The sequence below is a fragment of the Lampetra planeri genome, chromosome 14 (genome assembly GCF_965212315.1).
Source record: "Lampetra planeri chromosome 14, kcLamPlan1.2.h2, whole genome shotgun sequence".
Classification (NCBI taxonomy): domain Eukaryota; kingdom Metazoa; phylum Chordata; class Hyperoartia; order Petromyzontiformes; family Petromyzontidae; genus Lampetra; species Lampetra planeri.
In genome coordinates, this window is record NC_136120.1 from 12,742,625 (window position 1) to 12,766,838 (window position 24,214).

The following is a 24,214-nucleotide window of genomic DNA, read 5'->3' on the forward strand; positions in this document are numbered from 1 at the left end:
CAACAAAATTAAGTAATCAATGTTATTCGATTGGGTAATCAAACTAAATGAAGCAATTATTTAACATATTTGTGAAAATCAATATATTTCAGAGGCAAAGAGAATGTGGCAAACATTCTAGATTTAGATGAGACAAGTGCCAATCTATATGCTGTTATACATCAAAGCACCTACGGTACACCAAATTACAAACATTGACACACTCCTTCATATTAAACAGTGCATATTCTACCCGGTAAATTACACGGATCAGAAACGCAGAGAGAGAAAACAGGACTCAATAAAGTACACACAAATAAGCAGAGGTGCACGCTTGGAATGAGACGCATAAAGCAGAGCGCACGGGATCAGAGAACGCACGCGGTTAACCATTTGATATTGTGACCCGGAGCCAGCTTTAATAGGTGCTCGCTAATGGCGCTTGACCTAATAATCTATTGCATGGCCAGAGGTGCCCAACCTTTTCTCGTAGTGTACCACACCTTTCAACTGTGTGTGGGTACCCCCTTACTAGTATATACTTTCCAAACAGATATTTTTTTTTACTTCTTTAAATTTTTACGATTGTTTGCATACTGCAAATCCGGCGGATGGAATTGTTGCATCGCAAGGTCGCGAAAGGTGGCGGCGGGCTTGGAGAGGCCTTCATCCAGCAGTGGATTGACCATGGCACTCGTGCGCATACACGCGTGCACGTGCACGCAAGAGCGAGTACGCTATGCATTCTTAAAAGAAGATTAAAGAGCCATTTGTTTAAAACAGCTTGGTGTGTTTAGTTTGTTCTCCTTTCCCCGCACCTCCGATTGGCACGTGCCACAGGTTGGGGACCGCCGATGTTGGCTACACGGGGGCAGATCCGTCAGTTTACGTGCGTGTGTGCGTGTGTACGCAAGCGCGCGTGCGTCTCTCACAAAGTCCTTGTCGTGTGGGATGAGCACGTTCATCTCCGACGACTTGGCGCTCACGATCTCGCAGCTCAGCGAGTCCTTGCTCAGATAGATCTGGCAACCGTCCGTCTTGTTGACGGATATGGTTGGGACCTTGCCCAGGACCTGAGAGCGGATGAGAAAAGGGGGAGGAGTGGTGGGCGCAGTTGGTGTCACGTCGTCACACCAAACCAAAATGACGTCCGGAACTCCAATATAGGAAACTTCAGACCATTGCTTAACCAAAATTCACATTCAATTAAGAATAAAAAATTACATCGGTTTGCATTGCCAGGAGAATACAAGCACAAATCAGAAAACACTCAACCGCATTAATTGATCTTGCCTAATAGCAGCCAAAATAATACGGCGTGTTCATGCTAAAGTTGAGTTGGGTTTTATTATTCTGTGCTTAGCCATAATTCACTGGAACGTGTCGATTACGCAGCTACCATTAAAACAAAAATTACGCACGCACAGGCAAAACGTTAAAAGCGTTGCACAAAAACTTCGCTCGGGAGGGAAAAAAACGTAACTCAACCGAAAAAAACCGCGCTTACGAAATCGGAAAGCAATGTTTCGCCCCCCGCCCCCCCCGCTGCACCGACGGCTGGATACAAGTAAACGAAAAGAAACAAAATGTGGCAGAAATGAGAGTTGAGAGACTGCGTTGGCAGCGGCGCACAAACACAGCCCCCCCTCGCTTCCAACAGTGCTGCCTTAACACGGCAGAAACGTATATGTCAGGCTGACGTTTCAAAGCAATGGTCCTCCTTCAGAGCACAGGGAGAGGGCAGAGAGATTGAACGACTGGTTATTTGCGACCGCACTTTTCACGGAGACACCGTGGGATGCTGGGAAACGTTAAGTTGATGAACGAATCAGTTTTGAACTGACAAGTTTTTATGTTAGCAGACACTATTTAACAAAGATAATGGCTTTATTACATAAGACTTGTGCCAGAAAGATGAGGCACAACTTGAGCACACGACAGGGGAAAGTGGAAATAAATGATTAAATGTGCAGTGGACACCTACAGGCTATCGACCCATGGATTGTGATGATTAAACAAAGCCTTCCAAAGTAACAAAATGTATTCCTAATAAATAAAAAATAACTGCGGGAGGCCGCACGCCATGCCACAGGTGCTGGAACCCACCTGCACTTGCACGCTCTTGCAGTTGATGAGTTCCACGATCCCCACGACGTCGTCAAACACCAGGCCCAGCTTCTTGCAGGAATCTGCCAGGGGCAGCCGACAACACAAGAAGCAGAGCTTGCCATCGCACAACACTGCGTCCGATTCGTGTAAACACACGATACCGTTCAATCGTGCAAAAAAAACGAGGTTACTCCAGTGGACAAAACCCAGGTCACTCCTGCAAACGACACTATCCTGGTCTCTTTTCAGTTCCCACCAAGTTAAACGAAATTAACTTGTAACGTTTTTATAATAAAATTTGATTTCTGTTGTGGCCGGGTGGCTCTGGTGGGGCAGCCCCGAGCCTCCTCTGTTGAGATCCCTGTGCGTGAATCTAAGGAGCCACACACTTAGGATTGAACGGGCTTCTCAAATCATACCTTGAATGCACTTTAAAACCCATCGTTAAACAAAACGCGTTTTGTGATACTGTGTTGGCAGTGGTGCAGATGCACAAATATTTTTGTGAAGGAACATTGCCAATTATAGTATATATTTATATTCTTCAAAGGGAAATATTGATGAACGTGTTGCGTTTATTATAAAACCCACCAATAAATGTAATAATTGCTGTTAATTTGATTGAAATCCAGCTGTGACGAACAAAAATAAACATTTGACTCGGACGTTATGAACATTTTCCTGAGGCAGGACATGTGGGAATGAGCGCCCCCCGCTTGGTATGTCGATTTCAAAATAAGTCACTCAAACGGATTTCGGAAGTTGTTCTGTCACATCTGCTTCGGCAGGCCTTCTAACAACACGAGGGGGGGCCAGGCCCTGCCCTGTGAGAAAGTCCTCAATCGATGCTTCATTTCACAAAACCGCCAAAAGCACAACCGATGTAAAATTGGCAAATGGATATGTGCACACTTGCAAAAGTAAAACAACTGAAGGAAAACAACTGATGTAGTTTATATTTTAGTTTCTTACGTGGTGGTTTAGCTGCTGCAGCTCCATACTATTAACATTCCTTCCCTTTATTAATGCTAACCCTACTCCCTCCCTTTGATGCTGCTAATCCTGCATAATGCACGGGCATAATATGACTTTGAAACCCCCCCCCCACCTCCTACGCATTCCACAAGTAGCGAGTAATCCCATATCTGCATTTCCCATAAATATGCTAAATTCCTCTTAAATATACGCTGCCAAGCCTGGTGGTGTTCATTCAGACGCTGTCTTTCCGACAGACCAGTTCTTCACCTGAGTACGGCTGCTTGCGTTGTGGCCGAAACGTCGTGAGAATTATTATTTGTTTCTTTCAGTTAAGTCACGTCTAAAGATAAAATAATAAATTTAATTAAATAATATAATACGACGTTTCGATTGCAACACAAGCAATCATCATCAGGTATAATGAAATAGCGACATAAAATCTAACCAGAAAACTATAGACAGACATATTAGCAGACAGATATCACCAAGATACATAGTGATATCTGTCTGCTAATATGTCTGTCTATAGTTTTCTGGTTAGATTTTATGTCGCTATTTCATTATACCTGATGATGATTGCTTGTGTTGCAATCGAAACGTCGTATTCTTTTATTTAATTTAATTTATTATTTTATCTTTAGACGTGACTTAACCGAAAGAAACAAATAATAATTCCTGCAGTCACGAAAGTTCTAAAATTAAGGTCGTGAGAATTATTTTATTATGTTCTATTTTTATTATTTTATTATTTCCCTTCTACGTGACTTTACCGAAAGAACCAAGAAGATGAATCCCTGCAGTCACAAAAGCTTTAAATCAAAACTGAAGTAACAGCTTTAATGACGGTACTTCGACGAGGAGGAAAACCACGTTTCCAGATTTTTTTTCCCAATTTAAAATATGAAAACTTTAGGATGAAAATTGTACGCGCGGCATGCCGCAATCATGTTCGTCTCTCCTCGTTTTCTTTTTTAACTGCAGATAAAAATTAACAACCCTGCAGCGTTCTGTGGGTTTTTACGAGTTGGGCGATAATGCCGTCTTTATAATTTAAAGTGAACGTGCGCATTTAAACGTTTAAATGAAGCTAGAGAATTGGTTAGCGCGCTCAGAGCCAAGCAATTCATCACACCAAAGCTTAAGTACGCAAGACGGGAAGGAGATGAAGCGATTCGTGCCTGGGGCAGATTCACACAACAACAAAAATATATATTTTGCTGCAGTAACTTGAGCTTTTATTATTATATTTGTACCATGAATGAACAGAAGCCCTCAGCTATACTGTTAGCGGGAGCACAATTTATGTCTAATTGCGGCACGCGCATTTGATGTGAACGGATACGCTCCGTTTACGTAACGCACCAAGGCTGGGGCTTTTATTCTTTGGTTCTTTCGGTTAAGTCACGTCTAAAAATAAAATAATAAATTAAAATAATAGCGACGTTTCGATTGCAACACAAGCAATCATCATCAGGCATAAAAGAAATAGCAATAAAAATCTAACTAGAAAACTATAGACAGACAAACAAGCAGACAGACATCACAAGGACACACAGAGAGGACACATATCGGCACAGAGAGAGGGGTCGTTTCTGTGACGGTCCCTTAAATATAGAGAGGGGGGGCGGGGACGGAGAGAGGGAGGGAGCAGAGAAAATTAGCATATCAATGAGTGGACGGCAACGTGTTGCTGCTGCTCAAGTAAGATGACGACGTGGCACGGCACACAAGCTTGAAAATTAGGAGGAAGGCACACTAAAATTAAATAACCTCGCAAAATATCGAAATGTGATGTAATGCAACACAGAGAGTTTTGTTGCCAGAAAAAAGGGGAAAACCTATGGCCGATGGAACGAGACTAGCGATTTAATGGCAGCCAAAAGGGTGGAACCGCTCCAAAGAGGCCGATAAGTTTACAGGAAGGAGCGACGCAGATAGTCACATCCGTGGCGGACCTATAGGCTACGGCTACATCTTTAGGCCAATGTTACATCACTAGCCGGTACAACAGGGCCGCCCACCAGAGATAAATCGGAGCGCTTTTGAGTGGGCAGAATTTATCTTCGAAATCAACGTTGCTGTACGGATAACGCCTGTGTGTGTGAGTGAGCGTGCGTGCGTGACCGACCGACGGTGATGGAGTTGATCTTGCCCTTGACATTCACCGTGCTGTTGTTGCACTGGAAGATGTACGCCACCTGCTTCAGCTCCGTGTCCTTTAGCACCAAGTTGCTTGCGTTGTCGTGGTACTCCTAAAGGGGGGGCACGCACAGAACAAAGGCAAAGATCCCCTATATAGCCTGTTGGGGCAAGTGCTGTTTGCGAGCACCGATGAAGGCCGGGAAGGCACACGATGGGGTTAGGTTGGCCAAAGCCACGCCCGACAGCCTTTGCCTCCCCAGTGACAATGTTTACACACCACACCAGGTACTCATTTGAGGCTGAGTTGACCTACGGGAGACCCAGGACTGGTTCAGATAATCGTCACTGGTGTTGACCGTGAGCAGGAATCGAACCTGAATTGCCGGGTTCGCAGCGCAGCGCGCTAACTGCTACACTCCCGCTCCCCACACTCATTTGACACTCGCACACATGCACAGAGGGAACAACATGCCCGGGGCATCGTTCCCATCTTGGAGACTGACGATTTCCCGTGTTCATCGTGCATGTAAGATGGGCAACCACCATGGATTTCATAATAAGCGTTTGTAGGCTGCAGCTCGGGCTATTTTCCTAGCAGGATGCAGCGCAAAAAAATGTCACTGCATTTCATTAAGCTCCAAACATCTATGCCCCTCGCCGCTTTCACCAAACTACCGCGGTGAAATACGGTCAATTAACTTGCACAACACCGCATGGCGTGAGGCACTCGTGCCAGCGGTGGATTGACGAGAAATATACTAGTACACAATACGTGTGTCACTAAAGCCTGTGGAATATAATTCGGAGTATATGTTTGTGGCCGAATAAGATGTTCACAAGGGGAGTGCTATATTCGTGTAGTAATATAATTGGATCGTGTGGATTTTTCTTCGGGTCCTCCGGTTTTTCCCTCCACATTTAGAAACACGAGTTTAGAGGATTTGCCTTCTAGAAATGTCAATGTGACAAGCCCCTCCATTGAGCTATCATTTATGGCCAGGTCGCTTCTGAAAAATAACTACAAAGCTCAGCGGGCCTTACCTGCTAAAATAGTTTACTTACACTTCTAGATTTGAAGCTTTCGTGACTGCAATGATTCATATTCTCAGGTTTTTTCGGTAAAGTCACGTAGGTAAAAACATTAAAATTAATGAAAGTAAAATAAAACAAAACAAAATAAAATTCACGACGTTTCGGAGGCAACACAAGTCTCCGTCATCAGGTGGGACCGTCACAGCCGAATTAGCTGCATCAAGTGACTTTACTTTACCGAAAAAACCTGAGAATACTTACACTTCTTTACTTTATGTATATTTGATATTTATTCATAGTGACTTGCTTACCTTTTCTCTATTGTGCACTCCTATCGTGTTTCTGTATTGTTTGCTGTTGTAACCTGCTGCCCCTACTGATCATCTGTGTGAGAAAGAGCTTTACAATCTTATCGGATTCCTCCAGCAGTCTAAATAAAGATTATGATTGTCAACGGCTGCGCTGCAATAAAACCATTCCATATTCAGCGTTTGCAGAGGTGAAACAATGGTTAGCACACTGCAGAGGTGGGACAAAGTCATTGTTATGCAAGTCCAAGTCGAGTCGCAAGTCATCAAATTCATGACTCGAGTCTGACTCGAGTCCAAGTCACATGACTCGAGTCCACATCTCATAGGTGGGACAAAGTCATTGTTATGCAAGTCCAAGTCGAGTCGCAAGTCATCAAATTCATGACTCGAGTCTGACTCGAGTCCAAGTCACATGACTCGAGTCCACATCTCATAGGTGGGACAAAGTCATTGTTATGCAAGTCCAAGTCGAGTCGCAAGTCATCAAATTCATGACTCGAGTCTGACTCGAGTCCAAGTCACATGACTCGAGTCCACATCTCATAGGTGGGACAAAGTCATTGTTATGCAAGTCCAAGTCGAGTCGCAAGTCATCAAATTCATGACTCGAGTCTGACTCGAGTCCAAGTCACATGACTCGAGTCCACACCTCTGGCACACTGTACTATGAACCCGGAGATCCAAGTTCAATTCCTGGCCATAGCCAACACCAGTGGCCAATGCTATTCAAGCCAGTCCTGGGTCAACCTTTCATCAACCCGCACTAACCAGCGTGGTGAAGTATGGTCAGATAACCCCCATGACTGAGATAGCATTCAGAGGCATTCATCCAGCAGTTTTTTTTTACCGAAAGCTGTACATTATTATTATACTATAATCCATTAATGCAACATATTGCAATTCTTTTAATAAGTGTAAACCCTCTTCCTATGCGACTCAAAACCATGAACAAATTAGCCACTCCAGCTGCTTACAAGTGTATCACATTAGCCACACACTGCCTAAGGAAATCATTTTAATTAAGGGCTTATGAAAAATAATTAAAGGAATAAGCAATTTAAAAATAAATAGCTCTTATCTGTCCGATACATGTCGCGGCTGTGTGGCGGCCCAGGCTGTCGAAGCACTTTGAAGTTCAGTGATAAGAACAATAAGACTTTAAAACCACGTGAGGGTACAGCCACCGCTCTGCTCTCGTAACATCGCTGCACCGACGTCACACAAGAGCCCCACACAACGACACACCTGATCCTAACACTTTGCAGTCTATTGGCTCATTAATTTGCCGCACCTCCGATTCGCACGGTTGGTGACGTACGGTGCGAAAGAAGTTTGAATGTTCCCGAAGCTCTGCAACATGTACAGCTTGCAAAAAATAAGGCTTTTTAAATTATCACTTTCTGGCAGGCCAGATGATAAAATAAGTGCGTGCTTTGCGAACCACATGGCATCACAGGTCACGTGATGTCATAGCGCCGTAAGTGGCACGTATAGAGACGTGACGATGTCACGTGACGTCGCAGCGTGCATACGCTTGACAACCGAACCATCTCCTCTCGTCTGCGGGCCCATCATCTCTCGAGTTTGTCTCACTTTCATCTTATCCTCATGATCAATTTCACTGTTGGGTGAATGCCTCTCCAAGCTGTCCCACTGTGAAATGATCCGCAAAGCACTTAGACGTTGGGCTGCTGTCGTCTTCACATCATGTCCGATTTCATCTCAAGAAATCATTACCTCGCCTCCGACTCTCTCATATCTCTCTCATCTCACTCATCTATCTCCCTTCATGGTCGCAGCAAGCCGCATCTCTCAGCGGGCCGGTCAAAGAGCCCACTACAAGCCACCGGCTAAAGAATATCGCTATAAAAGCAATAAGAAAAACGCAGCGCCTTCACCCAAACAAATGGGGCTCTGTTAAGTTTCTCACCACTCTCCACTTCTTGCCATCAAGCTCCAGCACCGGCGGCCGCTTCTTGGCGGCGGCGGCGCCAGCCGGACTCGCTCCGGCAACGGCTGCCCTCCCGGCGCCGGCTGCGCCTGGCTTGGGCGAGGTGAACGGCTTGGGCCCAGAGAGGCTGGGGGCGGCGGCTGCTGGCGCCTGAGTGCGCAGGGTCGGGTTCTTGTGAGTCTTCTGGTCGTCCGAGACGTGCTTCAGGCCTGCGGAAGTGATAAGAGGGTAAAGAAAGGTCTTTGGCTCATACCAGGGGTTGGCAAACCTGCAGCTCCGGAGCCGCATGCGGCTCTTTTTATGGACTGCTTCGTGAGGCGATGTACGTATATATTCACATGCATTGCGGCTCTTTGGAAATAGATTTTTTTGTTCTTCAAAATTCTTAAAAAAACAGCTCTTCTTGTTATTTTGGTTGCCGACCCCTGGCTTAGATGGTCGGTTATCAGTTCCGTCAGGTCGGGTTCGTCAAGTCGGTTGATCGGGGGTGGCTTTGAGTCAGTCACGAGGTCAGTTTGTTGGGTCAAGCAACCGGAATTTCACTCGTTCTGGCAGTCAAATCGCTCAGTTTAATTTCCTCCGCTGTGTCTGCAAGGCCAATGCCTTTCCCGCTTCTCCATCCGCCCGGGCAGCCGTGTTATCGAGGGTGTGTGGGGTTCCGCAGGTCGGGAGGTCGAGAGTCTGGTCCCGAGTGAACGCGGCGCTGTGTGCCTCCCACCGTTCGGTTGGAAATCCGCGGCGGGGATCCTACGAATGTACGCACCTCGGCCATAGGAATATGGAACAAACACCCCCATGGGTCAGGGCTGCGAATAGAATAAGACCACTGCCCCCACAACTTGCCTGACCAGGAAACCACTAACGGTGTTGGTGTTGTTGTTAACTTGAGTGTATTTAGCCAGTAGGGATTTGTGCTGAGAAATGTCGTTTCCAGAAGCTCCCATCTGTGTACACGATGATAATGCCCTCGAGTTGGCGGAGGATACATTCCTAGATTTACATCGTGCAATGCAAAATTAATTGAATGCATTATTCAGGCATTCTACATGTCTGCATCTACCATTGCTTATATCCAAACTCAACGCTTATCTTGCTTGTTGCATTATATCTTCAATTCATAAAACATCTCAGGCTGTTTATTCACCGATTATGTAATATCTTAAATTATTCATGTTCAAACTGGTGTATTTCTTACTTCACAAAAAAATGTACTGCATAACACTCGCAGTTAGCGTGCTTGCCAGAGTCAGAGGAGAATTTCGGCCAACATTCCTGTGACAAAGAGCTATGATAGCTTATCATCGGATTCCTCCAGTAAACATACATTTTCTGACATAACTTCAACCGAGATGATGGATTCAAATTGAGCAATCATTGGAAGGATGTAATTAACCAAATTAAAACTTTAGCTGCCGTGTAGTTTACTGCTAGACAGCCAGTTTAGATGTATTTGCATAATCATATCCATGTTCCCAGTCTGTTACCCCCAGCTTCACACACTACCATCACCATTACCACACGTTGTTTTCAGCTTGCGCAATTTACCCCCCCGGCAGCATAACAAACGGCTGCTTAATCTTAGCTTCCTTATCTACTTCCGCCCCCGGCATCACAAAGCTTCAGTTTGACTCCGTACGTTGCACCCACCCCGTTCCTCACATCGTAGCCTCCCAGCCCACAGGCCCGCCCACACACTCACCATGGCCCCTCCCCTCCCTCCATCCCCAGCGACTATATAATTCCTCGTCACAGCCATCTCTTAGACACACTTAAGCGGTTGTGCTTTCGCTACGTTGTCCCCACCTGAAGAAGGACGCTTGTGTTGCGCCCGAAACGTCGTGATTTAATTTAGTTGTTTTTCGTTTATTCCATTTAATTTTTTACCTACGTGACTTTACCGAAAAAAACAAAGAGTACGAATCCTTGTAGTCACGAAAGCTTCAAATCTAGAATACATTTTCTGACTCTGCTATTCCTGGCGGTGACTGTGGAAGATCCGCTACTCATGCTCGCCATCTGCTGTAAAGCGGAAGCTAAGTTTCAAGTTTACTTTGCAGTCTTAACTAGGCGGTGAGAAACTCAAGGGACCAGGATAGAAGTCTCGTTTGCAAGAGTGACCTGGGGCGCTAAAATGACAAAGGCTAAATGAATGTCGGCTAAATGCAAAGTATTTTTCTACGTGCCAATGAAATTCGCAAGCAAAGTGCTAACCGCTGTAATCTTTCAAGAAAAATTAAAGCCGTCTAAAGTTCACAACAACCCGAGAAGTCATTTAAAACGAGCGGCTTCCGCACAACACATAAAAATGCCTATATACGAATTAAGCCATTTATTTTTTGTCTCATTCGTACTTCGTAGTATGTTCTCCCGTGTAAACTGTAAACGTTAGATCGTTACATGCACGAGTAGATTAATCGTTACATGCCAGCGTCGTTACCAACATCACAAATTTAACATTTAATTTCAACGGAAAAAAAAAAAACCTCATAATTAATTCTTCGGATGGACACCCATGTTTGCAGTGGAGAAAAAAAAAATCTCAATTAACGCTGAACTGCTTTAAAAAAAACGTGCATTGAATAAGCACCAGCTGATTTATTATTCAGCTTAACAAGTTTAACACATCTCTGGCTGTCCACCTGATGATGCTAGTTGTAGTAAATGGCGAAACATCGTACTCAGATTGTAAATGTTGTGGATGTGCTCTCCAACACACACCGGTGTGCTGTAAAAGTAACGAATCGGCATGTTTATTTTACGTGACAAACCTTACTGTCTGTTTCGGGTGGTGGCAGGTATAACCACACATTTATATTTACAGAATCTAACCCAAGAAACCTCTATTACGATTTATTGTTGTTGTTGTCATTTGGGGAGACACAAGCGGTGCCCACCATCCATCTAAATGAAGCCGTCGTGCCGTCTACAATGGCAGGGTAACGTGATTTATAGGAGGCGATTAATTCTCTTTCCCCGGCGCAAAGCTACAATGTCCCACTTGTGGCGCAAAGCAGAATCGAGGGATCGCTTATGAATTCTCGCAAGAGCTAAACTAAACTATTTTTTATTTAACCAGGTAAGGCCCCCTGAGCTATATAGCTCATTGTCAGAAGCGACCTGGCCACAAATGACATCGCAACGAAGTGGCTTATCACGTTGAAATTTAAAGCAGCCAAATACTAGAAATGCACATTCATTAATGTTTTTCTCCGGATGACAAGGAGAAAAACCCCACGCGACCACGGGGAGAGCATGCAAACGACAAATATGCGGGCGACAAGGTTGGGATCGGACCCACAATCTCATGTATACCAGGCGAGGAAGTTAACACATCTTCGCCACCGTGGCGCCCCAGGACACCGTGCTGGCCGGCCACAAAGGACGCGTGCGGAGTTGGAAGCCCCGCGGGGGGGGGGGGGGGGCCCGGTGTGGGGAGCAGAAATTACTTCAAAAGCGCTTCCCCCCCCCCCCCCCAGCGTGCTTTCTCTGCACCTCCGGCTCGTCCGTGACCAGTCGATCCGATTTGCGTGCACGTCATTCGAAGCGATTTGTATTGTTTTTTGCCGAGCGTGTAAAATGTTGCACGTGCATCGTCCCCGTTCGTAAAACGACGGTCAATTCCATCAATTGCGCTTGATGAGAATACGACGTGATGGTCGTAGAGGATTGAGTTCAGGAGCCGAGGGAAGTCTTAAGGCTGGACTTGAACGTGGTCGGGTTGTGAATCGGGCAGACAATCAGTGGAGGGAGTTCCAATAATAATGATATAGACAGTGGAAGCAGCATAAGAATAGGAGAAACCTCCCAAAGAGTAGACCTTGGTTTGCTCGTAGATCTAACACAATGCATCAATTAAATCGATTAAAAGAGATTTCTATACTCACAATACCAAAGAGGGGGAGGTTGAGACAAACAAAACAGTGAAAATGAGATGGGGGAAAAAAAAAAAATTCAGCAAAAATGAGACTTTAAACTTGTTACAATTTTATCTGCATCGTAACATGCCAAGTGAATTCCATTCCTTCAATTATAGAAAATTCAGTGACGAAAACACGATCTCCTTCCAGGCAGGGACAACCTTAAGCGGAGGAACAGAAATAGCTCGACGGCAACCCTGCCGCCCAGTGAGTAGCCCCAATCGAGAGCATCACAGCACAGAGGGGGTTGAGTTAAAAAAAAACAATCCCTACACGAGCGTCGGCGGTGACCGCCTCGCCCCGCTAGAAGTCTCACCGCTCGCGATGTGCTCCCCTTGGTTGATTTGAGCGAAGAGCTCCGATCGCGAGCTGGCCGCGTCGCCGGCACCACCGCTGGGAGCCGTGGCGAGTCCGGGGGGGGGCGGGGGGCCCGGGGGTGGGGGTGGCGGGGGGCCCGACGCCACCGGACGGGGGGCGGACGGGCAGGACGGCAATGCTGCGGCCGTCGCCTGGCTCCCCTGAGCAGCGCAAAGACGGCGAGATGGCCGTCAGCAGCAGGACAACAAAGATAACCGGACGGCAAAGTCCTCGTTGATTAACTAGGTGGCAGATGCGTTCCTGAAAAGTGCCACGTTAAAACTAAAATAATAAGTTCCCCCGTAAATGTCACGAGAAAGTTTGGCGAGATATGATGTACTACTACGCACACTGAGGGTACACGCTGCCACGTTAATGTATCATTCTGCGTACCGTATCGCTGTACCGCTTAGCTCCACAGCTCAGCAAAGTAGTTCGCCATCGACCACTCAGAAACCGCGCTATAACATGCGCTTTCTACGTTATAACGGGTTTTTTTCATTTAATAACGGCGCGCGCGTTCCACGTTGTGCGAAAAGTGTTCCCGAATTTAAGAACCGCGTGATAGAAAAAAGCATTAGTGTGAACATCAACGCGTTAGGCGAGGTCTTGCCGTACACCGGTTTCATTCTGTTCAGGAATCATCAGCATGGCAGTGTAGCCATCATTGCCCAACGCACCATTATGCATCAGAGGCGTTGTATGGACAAGCCCTCCCTCATCACTGGTGGGGAAAAGTTTGGCACTGCCTAACGGTGATAAGAGACAAATTCTAACGCTTTCTGTAAGCGATGGAAAACTCACCGTTGTATTTGGGTTAAAAACAGTCCTGACCACGTCAGCTCTTATCAAGCTGTTATATTCATTCATCGGACATTATGAATTAAGGGGAGCTGGTGTTGTTTGAGGAATGGTTTACACCTGGGATTTCATCTTACATATTTTGTAATGCACAAGAATGTTTTTATTTCCATTTGTTTGAAATTCTGGTTGTCCAACATTTAAAACTGCACTTTACCAGTCCGATTTCCTGAATTTAATTTCCAGTCAAAAGCAACATTCATTTCTGCGTGGTCAAAATTTACGATCTTGTATGTGTTTGTGATTTGCCCTGGTATGTTTTTTTGATCCGTATTTTTGCTTGCTTGTCACGATTTAAAAGCTCAAGTTGTACATTTAACCTTTGTAAGGTTTTCGATCCATGTCTCCCTTTGAAGAGAACCTTTCATCTCAATGGGGCATTCACCTGGTTAGAAATAATTTCATGTTATCATCGTACAAACCTCTCCCGGGGGTGCGGCAGTTTCAAACAATGGGCATGGTTATTAAATATCATCCCTCCTCTCCTCACCTCTGTCCACCCAGCAGAACAAATAGGCACAAGGCAGCTTAAGTTGATCGGCAGGTCGTGTGCCGTAAAGTGTGGTTAACTCCCACATCTTCCCAAAACGCCAGTGGGGTCAGCATGTAAGATTAGGCCAAAATATCCCTTATCTTCTAGTGGAGGCCTTTCCACCAGAAGGTACATGAACAAAAGTAACTAAATGGGCTTCACCGTTACGTTTTATTACACACATCCTCACCAATAAAGCTATTGTCTCCACCAGCACTCAGGGCATTTATGACAATTATTGATCAACTCCTCAGCAGCACTTCTGCCGGGAGACATGTAAGAGTGCCGAGCCCGACGGGCAAAGATTAATTGTTTATTCTCCCCAACTAATTTTTTTTTCTCTAAGTACACAATGTGTGCCGGAATTTAAAATTCAACTCACTTTCCACCGCCTTCCAAAAAGGAACATTTTTTTTTGTTCCTCTCCTTGCACATGAATTTTAATGCCAGGTTGGGCACATTAACCCCTGCGAATGCAGCTACGCGGAGCCAGCTGGCGCCCAGAGGCTGGGTCGGGGGGGGCTTGCGATCCCGGGCGCCGTGGCGTTAAAAGTAATTTCGGCAGCCATGCTCGCGTGCGCGGCGCGTGGCAAGGTGAAAATAAAACGGGGAGAGGGCGCGGTGTGTTTTTTTTCTTCACAGCGCCTGTCCCAAAAGAGCGGCCGCCGGGTTTTTAACGCGCGATGGAATCGAGACGATCAATCAATCAGTTAACTGCGCGAATCTCAAGTGGCACAGCCTCCTGTGGAGACCCTGGCCTGGATCATTATTTCCCCGTTGTGTTTGCCAGAGTGCATGCGTGGGGAGCAGTAGTGTGGCGGTTAGCACGCTGCTCTACGAACCTGGAGACCCGGGTTCGATCCCCACTCACAGCCACCAACACCAGTGACAATTATTTAAAGCGGTCCTGGGACTCCCCTAGGTCGACTCAGCCTCAAATGAGTATCTAGTGCAGTGTGTTAACATCGCCACTGGGGAGACAAAGGCAGCCGAGCGTGGTGATGGCCACCCACCCCCTCATGTGGCATGCCGGCCTTCATAAGCGCTACTCGCTAAAAGCAATTGCCCTAACCGTCTGTTTAAGGCTATACGGGTGATATTTCTCTGAGTGTGAGGGCGGGGCGGGGGGGAGCAAGCATTGCTGTGAGACGACTTACAGACTTATTCCAGCTCACGCCAGTGGTGTGGTGCTCCTTGATGTAGGCTTGGAGCTGCGTCCAAATGTTGCTGTACGCCCGTGCCCAGTTCACGTGGGTCTTGTCGCTGCAATACACCAGACAGGCAATCCGTACATTTACACGTACAGCTATGTTGGTCAATCCAACCAATAGATGGGGCGTTGTTTGACCACGCTGGTCAGTTCTGGATGCAGAAGGGTGGGGGGCAGTGGAGGGGGGGAATTTATGCAGATACAAGTCGCCACTGATGTCAGGAATCAAACTCAGGTGGCTTGTTTCATAGGGCGGTAGGCTAACCACTATGCCACATATTACGCCCCCACCTTCCCCCCAACAATTTAAACCCACCGAAATGTATTCCAATGTTACTCTTGCTTTAAGTAAGATTTTTATAACTAGGCAATGAGCCATGGAACCATCGACTAAAATGTATTATTCCGCTGACGGTACATATATCGAATAGAAAGTGCAGGAATGTTGACTTCAATTCATGCAAACGTTACGCAAAATGTTCTCTTTAAACCGAGGGACTAAATGAGAGAACAAACCAGGTAGTACAGATACAGCCAGTACAAGCGAGACATTACAGACAAGACAGTCCCAATGAGAGACCCAGTACGAACAACTTTTTTTTTTTACAGATCGACAAAATACATTCAGTTTGCATGTTAATGGAGGAGATGTACTGCAGATACAAATGATAACTGAACCATGCCTCATGTAATTTAACTCCAAAATTACCCATCACACTCACAAAATTACAAACGTAGTGAAATTACACATTTTAACGACTTTGTAATTCAGATGCCGCCCATGTCTGCGTGACAAGAGCGTACAAGACAAACTTAATCTCAACATTCCTAAGTTGATTCGCCGGAGGTTGAATCATTACGTTGCGAGGCTCTGGCGGTCTGGGTCTCCGTGACCGACCAGGGTGTCCGAGTTTTGTAACTCGGCCAAACCTCCCCAATTTCACGAACGCGGCGGGTGGCCTAATGATTATGCGGATAGCGAGATACGCGCTGTGCGCCTACGCTAATTGATTGCAAATGAACGATGAACTATCACGGGAGGGGGCGGGGGGGGGTGAATCTGAAGGCTCGGTTAAAAACCCAACCGCATTGAAACCACACGTTACATAAAAACAACTGGACTTACGCAAATATATACTGGAGGTTTTTGACCTGCGCAAATGTAACTATGCTCAACAAAACAAAAATACAGTCACGAATATTTCATTATTTTAAAATCAATTATTTACAGGCACCTTGTCAATCCACTGCTGGATGAAGGCTTCCTCCACGCCGTGTTGGGAGTGCAGGTTGTTCGACCCATATTTCACCATGCTGGTCGGGACCGGTTGCCGACCGGTTCTGATATCACCCCCGCCACCAATTGTTTAGTTGTTGTGGCCGGGTTATTAAACTCGGGTCGTCGATTTCATTGCACATTGTGCCAACCACTGCATCGATGCTCTCTGCCAAAAATGTCATCAATTCTGGTAATACAGCGCCACTAATTCAAAAGGTGATGCCTAGAGACACACCAAACACATGTGTGTATATATACAACAGCTGCATCGGGCCGATGATAATCTGTTGGCGCTCCGAAAAGGCCGTGCATGCACACGTACGGAAAAGGCCGTGCTTGCACACGTACGGAAAAGGCCGTGCTTGCACACGTACCTGTCTTTGTAGTCCTTGAGCACACGGTTGGTATAAAACGTCCCGGCATCGTTCAACTCCTTCACGTAGGGACCGGGCTTGGGGGACTGCGATTGGGCAGGAAGAGAAGACGGCAGGATCGTCACCGATATTTGACAATGTACAGACAGAGTCCTATAGTGTACGCGTATAGTCCTATTGTTCTTCCGCTGCTGGATGAGGGCCTCCCTACAAAGGGCCTTTCCTGGGTAAACCAGCATAATAATAATCGCTTGTGTGTGAGAATACAAGCCAAGGTTACCCAAGGCCAGAGCAAGCCAGTAATACCTGACAGCAGGTCACAAGCATCGTAGGCTTGTGATTGTATTAAAGGGCTACACATGCAAGCACTGGCAGCCCATCAGCTCACTCTGATGTGAGGACACACAGCAAAATGACAAAGCTCCGCTGTGTTCGGACTCTGCAGGCTGTTGGGGCAAGTTGCTGAGAGGCAGCACCTGTCAAGGCCGGCTTGGCATAGGAGGAAGTGGCATGGCCATCTCTCCCCAGTACAACATAATAACAGGCACTCATTTGAAGCCGAGTCAATCTCACGGAGGGTGGCGGCCCAAGGTTTAAGTTCGGATGCCATTTCCCATCGACGGTATGAGAGGCTGAGCATGGAACCCAATTTCGCTGGGATTGTGGCCAGCACCATGTCACTGTTAACCAATGCACCTCCACTCCCACACGCAAACACAATCCATGCGCATTCAATTAAAAATTGTAGAAAAACATTACTAACTATTGAAACCTTATGAGACCCACGTCCTCTGTTTAGAAAATAACATTGTGATAGTGGCAGCTGTAACACAGGGCCTGGGAGATGAGTGTTTGTGGTAATCTTCTTGGTTCTTTCGGTAAAGTCACGTAGAATGGAAATAATAAAATAAAACATAATAAAATTATTCTCACGACGTTTCGGCCTCAACGCAAGCAGCCGTCCTCAGGTGAAGACCAGGTCTGTCGGGTCTTTACCTGAGGACGGCTGCTTGCGTTGTGGCCGAAACGTCGTGAGAATAATTTTATAATGTTTTATTTTATTATTTTATTATTTCCATTCTACGTGACTTTACCGAAACGTCGTGAGAATGTTTTATTTTATTATTTTATTATTTCCATTCTACGTGACTTTACCGAAAGAACCAAGAAGATGTTTGTGGTAAATCTATCAATCCATGTGGGCTACAAAGGTGGCCAAGAGAAGACAGCACAGCAAGTGGTTTTGTGAATGCATACCGACGGATCACATGCACGGGTTTCTCTGGGTGCTGGCTTTAAAATAATCGATCACTACCAAGTTACGATTCAACGTAGGTCTCGTGAGATCAAGAATCAATTTGACAACACAACGCCTGCAGCCTGGTGTGTCGGCAGTTCAGCGCGAATCAAAGAAAGTGTCTCTATTAACCTAAAAAAGAAAAAAAAGTTAACTCTCTATAATCTGCAGTACAGGAGGCGAGAGATGGTCCAGATGAAACAAAAATACGGATAATAAAAAACTTGCAGTAATTAGGCTAGTATGTGTAAGTTATTGCTTACCTACCTAAAACGTGGTAAAAACCAAATGTCATCAGTTTTTTTTATTATTGCTACAAAACGCGAGTCCGGTACAATAAGCCGACGAACTTTGGAAGGGGTGGGGGGGGGGGGGAACAGAAACTCCGCAAAAATTTGTATTTGGCGTCAAGGGACTGCACACGGGTGGAGGAGGGGGGATATGGGGCCCGCTGCCCATGCCAAGTGGGGACCCCGCATAGGTAGGGGAGGGGTGTAGATTTACATGGGATGTTGGGGCGGGGGGGAATCCGTTTATATTTTTAAAGTACACCGGTCACAAGCAAAGAGCAGCTCACAAACCCACGTGCCAATGAACGTCGAAAGCTACAATCTATTTTCTATTTTCACGAGCACGGTTATATCAAATCCGCAACCCTGAGAAAAAAATACGTAACCCCAGGTGGGAGAAGGCGGGAGGGGGGGGGGGCGTCATTATCGACAGCTCGGGCCGTACTCACCATGGTGACCCAGCCCAGCGCGGGGATGCTCTCGCTGACGGCCGACAGGTGATTGAAGAGCTTGCTGGCGCGGTTTGCCTCGCGGAACGCCTGGATCGCCTGGATCTGATCGGAGATGGGCTTCAGCAGCTTCTTCAGCTCCTCCTGCGCGGGACAAATTCCACAAACAGTTGGGGCTCGACGCGGCGTAATAAAATAAAATAGCCGCCGCATCCCCCTGCGGGTCGGGGTACAGCAACGGCGGACGTATTCGTTTCGCGGGTTAAAGAGGCAGGCGGCTGGGGTGAAACTACTTCACGCACCGGGAGAGCGGGCGTGCGCATTCTATCGAAATTGATCCTTGATCTCGCGATACACGCGTTCAGAATCGTAATTGGTAGGAGCGATTACTTTAAACCTATAGTGCCCAGGAGAAAAGCCTGTGCACGTGAAGGGAGAATGCTCAAAAGTTCCGTAGGTACGCATTCACAAAAAACAACTTGCTGTGCTGCAAGTCCTAGGTCTCCGAGCGTGTTTACGAGCCTTCTGTGCGATTCTCTTGAACCTGTGCGAGTTTATGGGGCTCTCTGCGGCGAGTGCATACAATACAACGGTGAGTGCATACAATACAACACGTGGATTTGGAGAGCGTCTGCCGTCGCGTCATTGGTTGGAACACCAGAATGGCAATCCAGAGGGCACTGGTTCAAACTGGCGCAGCGGCCAAAATATTCGGAACGTTTCTTAAAGCCTCCTATCTCTTATAGATTTCAAGTTTATTCTAGATTTGAAGTTTTCGTGATTGCAAGGATCCATACTCGTTGGTTCGTTCGGTAAAGTCCTGTAGATTTGAAGAAAGCCTCCTATCTCTGTCCACAAAGCAATATAACAAAACTATTTAAAACTATTTTTATTTTACCAGGTAAGGCCCACTGAGCGACCTGGCCAAATGATAGCTCAACGAAGTGGCTTATCACGTGTAAATGTATAGCAGTAGCCAAATACTCTAAACGCACGTAGATTCTAAATGTGGAGGGAAAAACCGGAGGACCCGAAGAAAAATCCATGCGACCACAGGGAGAATATGCAAACGCCCAAATATACAGGCGTCACGATCGAGATGGAACCCGTGACCTCCTGGATACCAGGCGAGGCAGTTAACATCTCACCACCGTGGAGTATTAATGGCTACACCCCCAGTTAGTCAATCCGCAGCTCACGTGTGTGGTGCGGTAAAGCGTGGGTAGCCCCCACCTCTTACAAGACAACCGGCTATCATGGAAGTGGTGTGAGCAAGCAACTGCAGGACTGAACCTTTATCTATTACTTCATGAACTAAGTGATTTACCCCCCCCCACCTGCCCCATAGTGTGATGACATATCCAAGCGGAAGCAGACAGAGGCTGCTATCGGTTGATTACATATACAAGGGCTTCCGAAATTATATGAGAACGAGACTCTTTGAATATTAACATCACACCGAAACGTCAGGCTCATAGCGGGCTCAGCCCTCTTCACGGCTTAGGACTCCTATCATTACCAATCATCAGATGCACACAACGTGAAATGAATTAAAGTGCTTTTGAATTCAAGGCGAATGGTAAAATGCAAACAAACCGCACACTGCAGGGGGCTGAAGGTAAGATTAATGTCATGTGGTAAGTGATGGCTTAATTTAAAGTCCCATATTTATGCATTTCCAAAGTGAGATCGTGCTGAAATATATTCTCCAGAGTATCGGAAAATGTTGTATATCCGGGATGTGTTGTCTGCCGACAGTAGCATCAACAACTTTAACATTAAAATCAACATGCATTTAGAGTATTTGGCTGCTATAAATGTCCGCATGATAAGCCACTTCGTTGAGCTATCATTTGTGGCCAGGTCACTTCTGAAAAAGGCGCTGTATAGTTCAGTGGGTAACAGTGCAAACCACCATCCAAGCCAGGTGGCTCAGTGGCAGAAGCGAGCGACTCGCAATGGGGAAGTGTGAGGGTTCAAATCCTGGTTGGGGGTTGACTCAGCCCATCATCCCTCCAGGGTCGATAAAATCGGTCTTATTTTGTAGCGATGCCGATTGTGGTCATCCTTTGTAAAGACTCTCCCCCCCCTCAAAATTAGAGTATTTATGTATACTGGAGGAATCTGATAACCCTTTTTTGACAGATGTGAAGAACATTACAACAACAAACAATACAAAAACACAATAGGAGTGCAAAGTACAAGAAAGGTAAACAAAGCACCCAAATACACACAAATACAACTAAACCATCCCCATCCTACCAGGCAAAGCTCACCGAGGTAGTAACTTATTTTTCAGATTTTCACGTGGATATTTATAACAGCAAAATAATCTTATAAAGAGTAGGGTTGTAAACGGATGGGCACCGCTTCAAAGCTCATTTGAGGAGAGCACACTTTGGACATTCGGCTTGATGGCCAAAGGTGAAATGTTGTAACGTGAAGGCTCCACTCACATCCGAGGGTTTATTGTGCTTGGAGGCCACAACCAGGAAGCTGCGCTCTGCCAGGAACGAACCGTTGACTTGCTCCGCCTACACACGTCGCTCAAAGTTAGTAGTGTCCGACGACGGAAGAGATCAAACACACGAAGAAATCGCCCGACGACTACACGAGGATAAAAACACCACATACAATTAAAGCACCGAGATATTATATATATATATTTTTAAACATAGACAAAGCAACAGAAAAATCTGGCACGTGACAACGTTGATCTGCGTGTTCAGACAACAAATGTGAAACTTTGCCGTAGGGCAAACGAGCGAGGATTTTTTTTCTCGCCAAGAAACCAACGACTTTTGCTTGAACGTCCGCGCATTCGGCATGCGACGCAAATCTGCTTTGGGAATTAACGCGCCTTCGATAGCCGTGGCCTCAGCTCTTTCCTCGGCTCACGCTTAAGCCGCTACTGGCCACCGGGACAGGCGCTCCAAGCGTGGGGGTCGTGACCACCCCCTGGGGGTCAGGAGGAAGTGAGAACACCGTTGGAATAAGCGTGGCAGGAAATCGATCTCGTAAACTTTATACGATATCAATATTTAATGATTTAGGACCACGTTACCGCCTCCTAAGTTTGGTTTACTTAAGCCGATGAGAGCAGGATTGCACGGGCACAATGTTAAGCCCTTGTTCGTAGCGCATGCTCGTATAGTTGCTCGCGCAAATTACCAACGGATTTTGTAAACTTTACAAGATATCGGTATCGAATCACTTAAGTTTCACGTTACTGTTCTTATGCGCGATATAATTAAGCCGTTTAGCATCATTTTAATCGTACGATATGAATCGCTCCAAGGCAGCACACAGGCTTACACCGCGTGCATAAATCGCACGCAAATTACAAACGGTATTGCAAGACTTATGATATCCCCGAAATGGATAAATTCAATATTGAGCAGGCGGTGTGTATATATATTAAAACAGGGGATTGATATATTATTTGGTGAAACAGAGCGGGACTGGGACTCAAAAGGTCAGGGGACTCTTGCTGAAAGGGACGTCTCAAATGTCACCACAAGCCGACGTCTGCAAACACAACGGCGCTAATTACAGGGACCTCAACACCACGCTCGGCACACAACCTTTCAATTAACCCCTGCAGGTGTACGCCCATCACCATCACCATGTTTTGCAAGGGATATTCAATGTTCACAGGAGAGCTTAAATGCATTAACACCCACGGCTAAGGATTGACAATTCACAGCTATTAAAATTTAAATTTTAATGGCCATGGTTTGCCCTGCCCCTTCCCCAACTATATGTGCAGAGTAAAGCATCAGGTTGTTTAGAGGCAAGGCAGCTACGGGACAGAGGTTCTTGAGCAAAATATCTAAACAATTACAGTGCTGGGTTTACACTTGTCAAAAGACTTCCTTTAAAATGCGCCGTCTCGGGTTTTTTTCATTTCATGTTGACTACGCGTGCTTGTTATGAATTGTGTAAATTTACGATGGTCCCCTCCCTACGCCGAACAATAATGAAGAGCACCTGAAATTGGGTTTGCTTGTTATTCCATCCGACGACAAATGTCACGCAGTAATTTTAGTTTTTTTAAGAATACAATATAAAAATGATGAAAACAAAACTGTCTTGTCACCGACATCAATGAAAATGGCAACACGATCAAAAACACACTTATGTAACTGACACTAATGTATTCTCTTTTTCCCCATCAGACTGGAATAATGCGCTCATCAACTAGGTGAGCTTAGAATTAAACAAATAGATAATTAAAGCTGGCAGCAATCCTCAGGGCATGATAATTACCCGAAACATTACCACACGCACACCTGCACAATGAGCCAGACACAATAGGGATGGGCTGGATTGTTCGACAAGAGTAAAGTCTAACACAATTTCAGAACCTCCTTGGGTACAAAAATATGGAGATGTTTCAAAGAAATTCGGACCGTGCGCTTTACATTAAATGATATAACACTGCCACTAAGTATTCAAAATGGGGACATTCCACATACAAAAAACCGTGGATGGACATACACCAAAGCTATAAAATGTTTCCACCATTACAGCAGGCCAGATTAAAAGCAATTACCTTTCTCCCAATGGAAAACTTTTAAAAATGCAAATGTAAGAGCGCCCAAGGCGTGTAATGGCATGTTGTCAGCATTTTTGCGGGTCAATATAAATCGGCAGTCATGATCTATCCACTGCTGGATAAATGCCTTTGCACATCTGCAATGCAACAAGTCAAGTAAGTGCACGTGAGTTCAGTTCATTGCTCCATCTCCATGCTGGACATCCCCTCGGGCATTTCAAGCTATGGCTGACCAAACCGTTTTAGGTCTCAACCACTGGCCATCATCCCTTATGGCAGAAATGCATTGATCCAAGACTACTTACTTTTTCTTCAAAGTAAATATCATGCATTTCACTTGCACATGTTCTCTTATCCACACGTTGCTATTCCCATCTCTTCAGCTTTCGTTGCGCTTTTCGTTGAAGGCAGTCGTCACGTTCCAAATGTATCAAATTATGAAAATTACTCTTAAATCCCTAGAGTACAAAACTACAACACCAATATCGCCCCCCTAGCGGCAGACTGTACGCGTCTTTGAAACATGCCATTTATATATTTATATATGTTTACTCATGCTTCAGTTCTGGGCACGGGCAGGTGTGTGCG

At 45.9% G+C, this 24,214-nt stretch overlaps 1 protein-coding gene across 5 annotated transcripts in view; it reads right to left on the minus strand.

Annotated features, from left to right (window-relative positions):
- LOC144722396 (adenylyl cyclase-associated protein 1-like) overlaps positions 1–24,214 on the minus strand; it is a 32,920-nt gene that overhangs the window by 3,798 nt on the left and 4,908 nt on the right. For all 5 annotated transcript variants that reach the window (XM_078600633.1, XM_078600635.1, XM_078600634.1 and 2 more), the window contains 9 exons: positions 21,525–21,602; positions 19,069–19,212; positions 17,033–17,118; positions 15,327–15,432; positions 12,736–12,937; positions 8,482–8,711; positions 5,195–5,318; positions 2,086–2,168; positions 912–1,052 (listed from right to left, as the gene is read on the minus strand). In XM_078600633.1, the coding sequence (XP_078456759.1) occupies positions 912–1,052; positions 2,086–2,168; positions 5,195–5,318; positions 8,482–8,711; positions 12,736–12,937; positions 15,327–15,432; positions 17,033–17,118; positions 19,069–19,212; positions 21,525–21,602 (1,194 nt within the window). The remainder of the gene's footprint in view (positions 1–911; positions 1,053–2,085; positions 2,169–5,194; positions 5,319–8,481; positions 8,712–12,735; positions 12,938–15,326; positions 15,433–17,032; positions 17,119–19,068; positions 19,213–21,524; positions 21,603–24,214) is intronic.